General features: G+C 32.7%; 1 protein-coding gene across 1 annotated transcript in view; it reads left to right on the top strand.

Annotated features, from left to right (window-relative positions):
* Positions 1 to 12,329, top strand: part of SNX2 (sorting nexin 2) — a 59,758-nt gene that overhangs the window by 28,213 nt on the left and 19,216 nt on the right. The window contains exons 6-7 of the mRNA XM_074204729.1: positions 1,911 to 2,052; positions 6,824 to 6,902. Coding sequence (XP_074060830.1) covers positions 1,911 to 2,052; positions 6,824 to 6,902 — 221 coding nt within the window. The remainder of the gene's footprint in view (positions 1 to 1,910; positions 2,053 to 6,823; positions 6,903 to 12,329) is intronic.

Below are 12,329 nucleotides of genomic sequence, written 5' to 3'. Positions count from 1 at the left end.
TTCTATCTTTGGACATGGAAAGCATTTTCATCATGAGTCCTTTGGGATTGTCTCAGATCATTGTGTTGCTGAGAATAACTAAGTCATTCACAGTTGATCATCGTACAATATTGCTCTTACTGGGTACAGTGTTCTGATTGCTCTTCACTTTGCATCAATTCATGTAAGGTTTTGACAACATTTAATATTACTAAATGTCTAGGAAAAACAGGTGTGATCTCTAACCATTTTTCTAAAATATTGACTTAGTTGCTTTCATTAGTTATTTGAAAATACTATAGCATGAAATACTTTTTTTTCAGGGTCTTCTAAGCATTATTATTTTTTCTCAATTACATATAAAGAAAAATTTTTGACATTCAAATTTAGAGTTTCAAATTCTATCACCCCTTTCTTTCACTTTCCCCTTTTTGAGAAGGCAAGTAGTTTGATGTAGATTGTACACATGAAGTCATGTAAAACATTTCCATTTAGCCATGTTGCAAAAGAAAATGCAGACCAGAAAAGCAAAAAATAATGAAGTTTAAAGAGTATGGTTCAGTCTGACATTCAGACTCCCATTAGTTCTTTCTCTAGAGGTAGCTAGCATTTTTCTTCATAAATCCTTCACAATTGCTTTGGATCATATTACTGCTGAAATAAAGCTAAGTCATTCACTTTTGATCATCATTACAATATTGCTTTTACTGTGTAGTGTTCTGGTTCTGCTCATTTTACTTTGCATCAGATTATGTAAGTCTTCCCAGTTTTTTCCTGAAATCATCTTGCTCATCATTTCTTTTTTTTTTACTTTAATTGGCTCTGTATTGAACTTTTTATTGCTGACTGAGAGTTTTTTTTAATTTATTTTTATTCTCATTTTGTACAAATGTTTTTTTTTACATTAATAAAATATACTTGTTTACAAGTAAACAAAATACCCCTCCCCCCTTGAATATAGATAGACTTGCTTGGGCGAAAAAGTAAAGGGGAGAGAAAAAAAATTAAAATTAAAAAAAAATAATAGTAATAATTGTAGGTATGGCCAGGTGGCACAATGGACGAAGCACCAGCCCTGGAGCCACGTTGCTCATCATTTCTTTAAAAAAAAAAAGAAAAGAAAATCTCTTTGGGGTACAAAGCTAGTAGAGGTATTGCTGGATCAAAAGATTTACATAGTTTTGTGACCCTTTGGACATAATTCCAAATTGTTCTCCAGACTGGTTGGATCAGTTCACAACTACACCAACAGTGCCTTATTTACACATCCTTTCCAGCATTTGTCATTTTCCTTTACTGTTATCTTAGTCAATCTGATACATATGGAGTGGTATCTCAGAGTTGTTTTAACTTGTACTTCTCTAATAATTAATGATTTAGAGCATTTTTCATATGACCTTGGATAACTTTAATTTCTTTCAAAAACTGCTTCTTGATATCCTTTGACCATTTATTACATAGGGAATCTCTTGTATCATAAATTTCACTCAGTACTTTATGTATTCGAGAAAGGAGACCTTTACCAAAAACTAGATGTAAATTTTCTCCTACTTTGCATTGGTTTTGTTTGTGTAAAAACTTAATTTGATGTAATCAGAGTTTTATATCTTGTAATGAATGCTATCTCTTGTTTGGTCATAAATTATTCCTTATCCATAAATCTGACATTCATTTTTCCATGCTCTAATTTGCTTATCATATCACCCTTTATGTCTAAATCATGTACTCATTTTGACCTTATCTTATTATATGGTACGAGATATTTGTCTATACCTAGTTTCTGCCAATTTGCTTTTCTAATTTTCCCCAGAAAATACTGTCAAATAATGACTTATTGTCCCCAAAGATCCAAGCTTTTGGCACTGTCATATAATTTTTACTTTAACTTATCTATTTAATATTTAAATTCTTTATTTTCTTATTTTTGATAGACTTCCTTATCCATGTTCAATAAGAACGAATTTTCAGTTAAAAGAAGGTTTAGCGACTTTCTTGGATTGCACAGCAAATTAGCCACAAAATACTTACATGTTGGTTATATTGTGCCTCCAGCTCCTGAGAAGAGTATTGTAGGTAAGCATAAATTTCAAAACAGTCTTATTCTTTTTAATTGTTAAGTTTTACTATGCAAATTTATAAATACTTTGTTTTTATATTCATTTTCTCCCAAACATGAAAAAAACTTAATGTAGATGCAGAATTAATGGAATCCATAGGGTTATTTTAGAATATGTAGTAAAAAAAAAATTATAGTTTTGCTTTCCAATACTTACAGGATTTTAGCTAAGTATGATATTAAATTGCAAAGTTAGAAGTGATTGACGCTAGCTTTTTCTAGCAATTAAGCTTTTGCTAGTTGGTGAATAAATTGTGATCATGGTCAGTAATGAATAGTGATTTCCTGAAATCCAGAAAAAGGTGATAAGAAATGTGTAGCTTAATACTCAGGTAGTATTTCATTGATTTTTAATGGGATATTGGCTTTTATAAGAAATTCATTTTAATTATACTGTGCCATCTCTGCTCGCTTACTGTCCCAATCTCTTGACATTTAAGCTTTTTCAACTTGTTGGACCTTAAATATTTGAGTGTGCTTTTCTTAATTTAGATTCTTGACTTTTGAATGCTGGTAGAATTTTATTGATTGCTTTTATAATTTTGGAAACTAACATCATTGACATTTAAATACATTCTTTCTATTATGGGATCTATTATAGATCTAGAGATTAAAGCGCTATCCCCTCATTTTACATATGAGGCAACTGAGCCCTGGGGTAATAAAATTACTTGTTCAAGGTCACACAAGTAAACATCAGAGACAGAATTTGAACCCAGTTTCTCTGATTCCAGAACCAGTGTTCCTTGAATTCTATGATGCTGCATCCACTATTAGATTTTTCATCATAATCTAATTAATATTCTTATTGATTTTCTCTTCCTACATCTTAAAAATCTATGCCTTCTTTCATATATATGAAATTTAAGTATTTTCTAATCATGAATTTTTTAGTGTGCTTGTCATACTCTTATTCCTAGACTTGAAAATTATATGAAGGAGTGTGTGTGTGTGTAAACCATTCTATATATACTTCTATATATCATTTCTTTCTCTGGATGCAGATAGCATCTTCTTTCATATGTTCTTTGTAGTTAATTTAGGTATTTATAATAGTCAAAATGACTCATTCACTCAAAGTTGTGCTTAGCACAGTATTTTTATTACATAAACAACTTTCTCTTGGTTCTGCTCATTTCACTCTTCATTATTTCATAAAAATCTGTCTGTTTTTCTAAGATCATTGAATTCATCCTATTTCCCTAATTGTCTTGGGAAACAGACCTAGAAGTAGTATTGCTGAGTCAGAGGGTAGAGTGGGCACGATTTCAGATTGCTTTCCAAAAATGGTTGGATCAGCTTATAGTTCCATGAACAGTGAATTAAGACCCCAAATATTCCACATTTCCTCCAGAATTTGTCACTTTCCCCCTTTAATCATTTTAACCAATCTGATAAGTATAGAATAAGATTGCAAGGATGTTTTAATTTGCATTTCCCTAATCATTAGTGATTTAGAGCAATTTTTCCATATGACTATAAATTGTTTTGATGTCTTCATTGGCAAACTGCCTGTTCATATCTTTTGATTATTTATCAATTAGGGAATGACTCAGGTTCTTATAGATTGGACAAAGTTCTCTGTATATTTGAAATATGAGACCTATATTAAAAAAAATTTCAGATTCTTTACTTTCCCTCTGATTTTGACTGCTTTTGTTTTACAAAACCTTTTTAATTTTGAAACATAATTGAAATTATCAATTTTACACTTCATGCTGCTATCTGTTGTTTATTGTTTTCTTAACCATAAGTCTAACAAGTATGTTCTGTGTTCAAATGTTTTGATACTATCTCTTTATATGTAGATCAGGTATACATTTTGATCTTATCTTGAAGGTAAACAGTGTTAAGATATTGGCTTGTGCCCATTGTTTGCCATACTGCTTTCTGGTTTTTCCAACAATTTTTACCAAATAATAAATTCTAATCCCAAAAACATAAGTCTTTATACTTATCAAAAACAGGGTTACTGTAGTTATCTCTTCTTGAATGATTTTATGTTTTTATATTTTACCAAAATTGCCATAGTGTTCAATATTTAATAATAGACTCCCTTCCCCTCAAAATGAAATACACTACATTTAAAACATAATTGTAGAATTACATGTGATATATTCAATAGAATCCCAAAATGAAGTTAGGATACTTCATGTTTAAGGATTAGGAGAAATGGATATATATCCTTAAACATTGACTAAACTCCTAGTTGTACAGATGATGTGCAAAGTATCCCAAAAATCTTAGTGCAGTTGTAAGCTATATAACTTATACTGAGACATTTGGAACATCCTGTTTTTGCTATTGCTGTTATTGCTATTTTTTTATAAGATTTATTAATGCTTAAGTGGCTTTTTTCTAAGTATTTATGAAAGTGTATCCTCAACTAACCACAGTGGAATATATATGTATTTTGAGAGAGCATGTCAAATTATTTTTCATATAATATCTTTGTGAAATGATAAAAATAACCTTTCTTTTAAAAATAAAATGCCATTATTATAACATAATGAATATGACTCTAATGCATTCTTTTGAATAAGTTTAGTAATGTTCTTTCCCTGAATATTAAATAGCTGTTGCTACATTTACCTAGTTCTGAAGATATAAAAAGAGACTATAGTCCTGGAGTTCCTATTTTTGTGTCATGGATCCCTGGATCTCTTCTCACAATAATGTTTTTAAATGCATAAAATAAGAGATATAAGATTATGAAGAGAAACAATTAATAATGAAATAGTTATCAAAATGTATTTTTTAAAAACTTTCATGAACTCATGTTAAGAACCCACAGTATTATATTGATATGTTTCTCATGACTTTTTATTCCACAAAAGCAGGAGCTAAATTCTCCTTACCCTTCTGAGTTGCCATCAAACCATAATTTTCCCTTCTGGGGATACAAGAGGAAAAGAGACACTTTACTTTTGTAAAGAAAAGAAAGGTTATTGTAGTGAGATCAATTTACTCATCAGGTTTTGTGAAATAAAACACTTTAAATGATTTTAAGGTATTTAAGAACTGATATGTTAGAACTAAACCTAAGTGAATTATAGTAGACTATAAATTATATTTATAGTAAACTAAGAACAATTACAATTCATGCTGCTTTAAACTTAAAAACAAAATAAGAAAAAAATTTTATGTGCAGCAAAAGCTAAAATTTCCATTTCAAGAAAGCTTATATAATAATAATACCACTACTACACATTGGAGTTCAAAATTGTCCATCTTTTCTTTGCTTCATTTTATCTGCTTTATACTTTTTACTTTCTTCCTCCTTACTCCTCAAGGCTACAATTAAGGACATATACATGTATATGTATGGATATGTATCTTTCTCTCTCTCTTCATATATATATATATATATATACACACACACGCACACATGTATGTGTGTATGGGTATTTATATGTGTGTACATGTATATACATGTACACAGTCACTAACATATACTCATATATACATACACACATTTTCAATATATATACCAACATATAAGCTATACATATATATATATATATATATTCATAGATATCTATATTTGATTTGTGTGTCTCTTCGATTTTTTAACATTTCCTGAAAGTAGCAACCCCTCCACATTCTTCTACTTTACTTCTGCTCACTATCTAGACCTCCTATTCCTTAACCTACCACCTTTTAAGACTTGCTTCCTTACACCCTTTTATTACCCCTCTCCCCATTGAGCTACACACCCTTCTATATACCCCCTAACTCAGTACCCTCCCTATCCTATATGTACATGAAAATATATTTCCTTCTTTAAATCATTCCCAATGAGAGTAGGTTTCCAAACCATCTCTCCTTTCTCATCTGATTTCTCTGTATTAATTCTTTCTCTCACACCTCATTTCTATATCTTTTTTTAATCTTTTCCTACACCTAAGATGAGTTTTATTTTTAAGTTTTACAATACAGAATCCATTTTTAAAAAATCTCTGATACCTGAGTTATCGGCACTGTTTTGAACACAGTATTATATTGATATGTTTGAGTCCCTAGTGTTTCAAAGATTCCATAACTAGAAAAATATTTCAGATAATCGCAATAACCAATATTTTAACTCTTTAAAGATTGTCTTAGACTATTTTTTTAAGATAAACCATGACATTTTAATAGGAAAATTTCATGTCAGAGTTTTGAGTTTGTCATACTATTAGAATTCATCCTAGAGTCTGTATCAAGAAAAACATTAAAATAATGAATTAAACTTATTTTTGTATTTCTCTACAGAAATATATTCTTAAACGCTATCCAAGAATTAAATTATGAAAAGAACTTAATTTCTTGATTTAAAATTCAATTTTATAAATTTCTCAAATACAATTTTTATTTATATAAAAATAGTAATTACAACAGAATAAACCTTTATTCTTCTATTCCAAGAGGCAAAAACATAGCATAGCCTAGTTTATGTAAGAATTTATATAAACTGAGAAAGAGAGGGGGAGGGGGAAGAGAGAAAGGAGAGATATTGAGTGTCATTCATGTGAGAAAAATTTATGGAAATTGAATTTTTTCTTTAACATATTTCATTGTTTTCAGGTTTTTTTATATGAATTTTAAATCCAGTCCTTATATGTTTGCCTGTTTTATTGAACTTTTATTGTACTTTGGTTGTAATGCCCAAGTTCCTTGCTGCAGTTGTGATTAAGATTGTTTAAAATACTGTAAAATTGATTCAGGACTCACTTAATATGTTCAAAGGCATGACTAAAGTGAAAGTTGGGAAAGAAGATTCATCATCCACAGAATTTGTAGAAAAAAGAAGAGCAGCCCTTGAGAGGTAATATTCTACTTCGTCTTTTCATTATTTTCTTTATTTCAGTAGTCAGGATATAATCTCACACAGTGATTATAATGAAATGTTTTGTAGTTAAACTTGGTATCCTACAATAATAGTACTACATAATAGTGATGATTAGAGCCAAAGACTAATAATGTGTCATATGATAAAAACATACATTGAAAATGAAAGGCATTGGAAAAAAAGAAAATGAAGGGCAAGTTGGAAGATGCTCCTGAATCACATGGAATCAAGTGAAATCAGAAACATCTACAGTTTTCTTTGGAAGGAAGAATTGAAAGTTATAGAAAAGTTTTGTCGATTCTGATGGAACACATGAAAACTTGGTATCATTCCTTTTAGGTTATCCTTTGTTAGGTCTGTGCTATTTGTGAATGTGAAAGTTTAATTGAATATTGTTAATCTAAATAAAAAATGTTTTTGAATTATTATTAGATATTGTGTTTACTTTGGAAAGTATGGAAAAACGATAGAATTTAGATATCTCTCCTCGAAGTTTGTTATAATTGGATTTGATCTGTGTTCTGAAACTGTTTATCTATCTATCAGTCGTTCAATTTAATAAATAGTACTATGTTTTGATAATGGAATTGAAAACCTAAAGATTGATAAATGGTTTCTCCCTAACTTAAAAAAATTAGACTTAGATCTTAGATGAATAATCAACCTCTACTGTGGAGGGAAAGTGAGTAGTGGATGAAGTATGTTCTTTGTGCCAATTCATGCCCTTCTTAGTTTACTAAGGGGTTCATTTTCCTAAATAAATAAACATTATATATAAATATACATAATTATATGTATACGTGTGGATGGATGTATACATGTATATGTTTGATCCATAATATAGTTGAGAAAGGACTTCTATTTTATATGTACACACATGAACATACACACTCACAACTAGGAAATGAAGTCACTAACACCAGATACAAGGTCTAGATTATCTGGACCACTGGTGTTTTCAGGCTCAAAGCTGAACTGGTAGCAAGCACTCCATTTGACTTAAGCAGGTATCAAAACTTGGAACTGGAGCTAGAAATGAGAGTAGGGTACTTAGTGATAGTAATGATGATGTCCTTCCCATTGTCACTTGGAACCCTCTAAGAAATGGAATCACAGGATCCTAGATGTAGTGAGGAGGGAGAATTGATCAGAAGAAATTTTATTAATTGATTTTCTTTCAGCCCATTTAATAAATTCAAGGAACATAAAGAGTAGACAGCAACAGTCTTAAAGTATACATTTTTGCCCTTTCAAGTATAGAGAAGTTCTTTTAAGAGCTTAATGAAATTAAAGTTTTTGCATTGAGTAACTGATGAGTTGGTTGCATCCATGATATACCCTTAAAAATAAGACACATTCTATGAGTCAGTTGAGGTAAGAAACAGCTCTGAAGACTGTGACCCCAGATAGCAGATAAGGACATCAGCCATGGAAGATAAACTCTTCCTTTGAGACAGAATAGTTCCTTATCTCTCAAGGACAGGGAGAGAGAGAATTGCTTTCTCCCCCACGACTTCATCCTCCCTTACTCACCTGCCAACACTCTTGGCCTTATGCCTTGCAATGGAGTTATTAATGTAGTCAGATATCTAAAATCCAGGAGAGAGAGCCCAGAGCTGATGCAGGAAAGACTTTTGAATGATGTCTGAGTCAAAAAGAGTGCTAACGGGACAGCTAGGGCATCTAGGCAGGTCAGCGGATAGAACACTAGCCAGGAAGTCAGGAGGACCTGAGTTCAAATATGACCTCAGACACTTGATACTTAACTAGCTGTGTTGGATAAACCATACCCTATTACCTTGCCAGAAACAAAAAGAGAGCCATCTCTGACCCTTGTGGGGGTTATAAGACGAATAGGTCCAAGAAGTCTAATTGAGCACCACTAGAGGTGCAAGATGCAGAATCAATGAGAAGGAAAAGGACATTGGGGGCCTGTGGTGCTAGAGATATGAGTCAATTTGGTCACATGAGTCCCTGAAGTGTTGGGTTAAAGTTCTTCAGCTCCTCCCACTGAGAACATGGCTTAATCATGAGACTCATCCCTGCCTCCAGTAATCTGGACAGGGAAATCTGTCTCCATCAAGACTACTGTGGTTGGTTTTTTTGCATGACCTGGGTCACCCTAAACTCTTCTTCAGTAAGAACTCATTCAGATCAAATTCTGTTTATATTCTAAACAGAAGGTCTCCTAATTGGGTGGGGTACATGCCCCTTGAGGGTAAGACAATCTCAGAGGACTGTCTCCAGTCATCCTAATCCCTCTCTGTCCCCTGGACCCAAAAAGCTCCCAAGAAGAAAGTGAGACTGGTTATTTTATACAGCCCCTCCCACACACTTAAATTCAATTCACTTGCAAGTTATGGCATCATATCCCTGATGTTAATAGTTCTCTTCAAAAATGAAGGACAAAACATTGACTTCTGTAATAATACTCTGTAAAATTAAGGATAAACATACCAGTCAGAGCTTGAGTTGTAGTTTTAGGAATACAGGCCCAAAGTACCTTGAATCTGGGGTAGTTTCCTTCCTGTAGACCCAACATATGTGTATGTTGATGAGTAGTCCAGAAGTACCAAGTACACCAAGATCAAAATTATAGTCCGTAAATATTTTCTAGTAATCTCAGCTCAAAGCAAAGATATTTATTTACTGAGATGGATCATAAAAACATTATCCCATAAACCTGGAGCACAATTTCCTACAACCTCACAGAGCATCATGGGAAGAGAGCACTATTAGAGAGGCACATTAGGGAAGATATGGCCAAGACAACTCACACCAGCACCAATATGGCAAGGTCCTTCACTCCTTAGAGCTGCATCCTGTCTTGACTCCACTGGCCAGCTCTGCTAGATGTTGTATTTGCTATTGGACTAATTGCTAAATGACTCATGGTTGATGGAAAGACTGTGAAGTGATTCCTTTCATCCTAACCCTGTGGGGTAAAAAGCTATTCTGTCTCATGAGCTGGGTCCTTCCATTGCAGACTCTTCTCTGTAGCCAGCACTTTCTTCAGGTTTTCTTATGCCTCATCTGACTCCCATTTAGGACATTTTTTTTAAGGGATCATCCAGTGAGCAGTCAGCTAATTTTTTGGTCAGCCTGTGCCTAGGCAACTTCCTATTCCATCACGCTAGACATAAGACCTTCATACTTCATAAATTGGTAGCAGACTATAACTGCATTTTACATCAAGTTTTAAAACTGGATACCAAACATCATTATCATCTTAGACTTAGATCTAGTCAACCTCCTCATTTTACAAACTGAAGGCCCCAGATATTAAATGGTTTGCTCAAGATCACAGAAGTTGTGAGTTGGTGGCTATGTTACCTGTCCCTTACATTTCTTTATTTCATCAACTTGCCTGGGGGATTGGGGGGGACTAAGCTATCAGATGTCTTATGATGAACTCACTATGATGCCTCTCCCCTTCACCCAAATTTAGAACTGGAAGGGACTGCAGATATTATCCAGTTCATTTTAAAGAGGAATTTCCATGTACCAAGGGTCACATGGAAAATGAGCATCAGAGTTCAGATCTGTACAGTAAACCTCTAAAATGTGAGTTTTCCACCATATATCAGTCCTCCTTATTGGGGGTTGGTACAAAGACAGGCTCCCAAATAAACAAGTCTCAAGCCAGAATCCATTAGACTGGCAAGAAAAAAACGAGAGGACCCAGTAGTTGTTATAGAGAATAGGAGGGAGTTAAAGGAAAGAAATAGGTAGAGAGAGGAAGAAGGTAGATAGAGAAGTGGAAGGGTTAGTAGTAAAATCATTCTATAGTCCCTGGTAGTATAAACAATCTAATTGCCTTAACTCTTTACTTAAAAGAAACATTTTATTTAATTTCTTCATTTGTAAAGAAATTGAAAAATATGAAAGATGCATAGTGAGATTTGGAATTAAATGAAGACTTTGAATAATAATCGACCCTGCACTACACTTTCTCAAGACCAAAATCTTGTATTTTCCAATGTAAATAAGATAATTCTTAATAGGCTTTAAAAACTGAAATTATTAGATCATAAAGCCAAAGATCTAATTTCAAAAGAATTGATACTTTATCACTTTTTTCTTTGTCTTCCTGATCAAATAAAAAAAAAAAAAGCAAATATGAAAATGAAAAGCAAATCACATTTTGATTTAAACATTTAATCGGGAACAGCTAGGTGGTCCAGTGGATAGAGCACTGGCCCTAGAGTCAGGAATACCTGACTTCAACTCCAGCTTCAGACACTTAATAATTACCTAGCTGTGTGGCCTTGGGCAAGCCACTTAACCCCATTGCCTTGCAAAAACTAAAAATAGTAATAATAATAATAATAATCACCTTGTTTTATAATATTAAATTTCATTTATAAATGAAGATTCAGATAATTATAATTTTATAATTATGTCAACATTCTTGATTCATATTGACAAAATTCAACTTTAAAAGAATTTCATGGTATGACAATAACCTTTTAGTAATATAGAAATAAAGTCTTCTGTACTGTACTTCTTGTACAGAAAGGATAGCATGTGTATTGTTAGTGTTTGTTATATAGGAAGAGAGAATAGGTTTTAAAATACAGCAAGAAGAATTTAAGTTAGCATTAGAAAGAACTTTCAGGTTCTGAATTATGAGAAAGATCATAGTTTAATCATAATCTTCCATTCTGAAAGCAAGGGAATGACCTCTTGAGGGGCCCTTCTAGACCTATATGATTCAGTGATTGCATTTGAGCTATTCTAGATGGCATGCTTGATAAGTAACTTAATGAAGATTTATTGTACCAAAGACATTTCATCTGAATCTGTTGCCTTCTTTTCTGAATTGACACCATAGCATAGTGCTTATTTTAATACCTTTATGGAGAGGGAAGCAATGAGGATAGTTTTAAGGAAATTTTGACAGTTGGCCTGGCTGTTTTGTGAGGACAGTGTCCTCACTTAGTCTTTATTAAATGCTATGCCAGTGAAATTCTCAGTGGAGAAAAGAGAGAAAATGAGACAGAAGGAACAGGGTAGCCTGAAGAGTATGTTCATTTAATATTAAAGAAAATAAGCAAAGAAGCAGAGAAAAGACCTCTAGTTTGTCCACTTTATCCTACCAGTCTCCTTTCCACTCTATTCCTAATTATTTCTCTGATATTTGCTACTTTAAGGGTTCAAGTAGAGAAAGGAAAAAATAGGGGAGAGATGAGAGGCAACTTGATAATGTATTGGGCAGTGCACAGGTCTGGGAACTAGCAGACCTGGATTCTTGTGCTAGTTCTGCTATTAATGAACAAGAAAATTGTTTTACCTTTCTGCTATTAATGAACAAGAAAATTGTTTTACCTTTCTAAAACTTAGTTCCTAATCTGTAAAATGAGATTAGATTCAATATTTCATCGGGTTTCTGCAAACTCAAGT

The sequence above is a fragment of the Macrotis lagotis genome, chromosome X, assembly GCF_037893015.1.
Source record: "Macrotis lagotis isolate mMagLag1 chromosome X, bilby.v1.9.chrom.fasta, whole genome shotgun sequence".
Lineage (NCBI taxonomy): Eukaryota > Metazoa > Chordata > Mammalia > Peramelemorphia > Peramelidae > Macrotis > Macrotis lagotis.
This window is presented reverse-complemented; position numbering and strand designations above follow the sequence as displayed.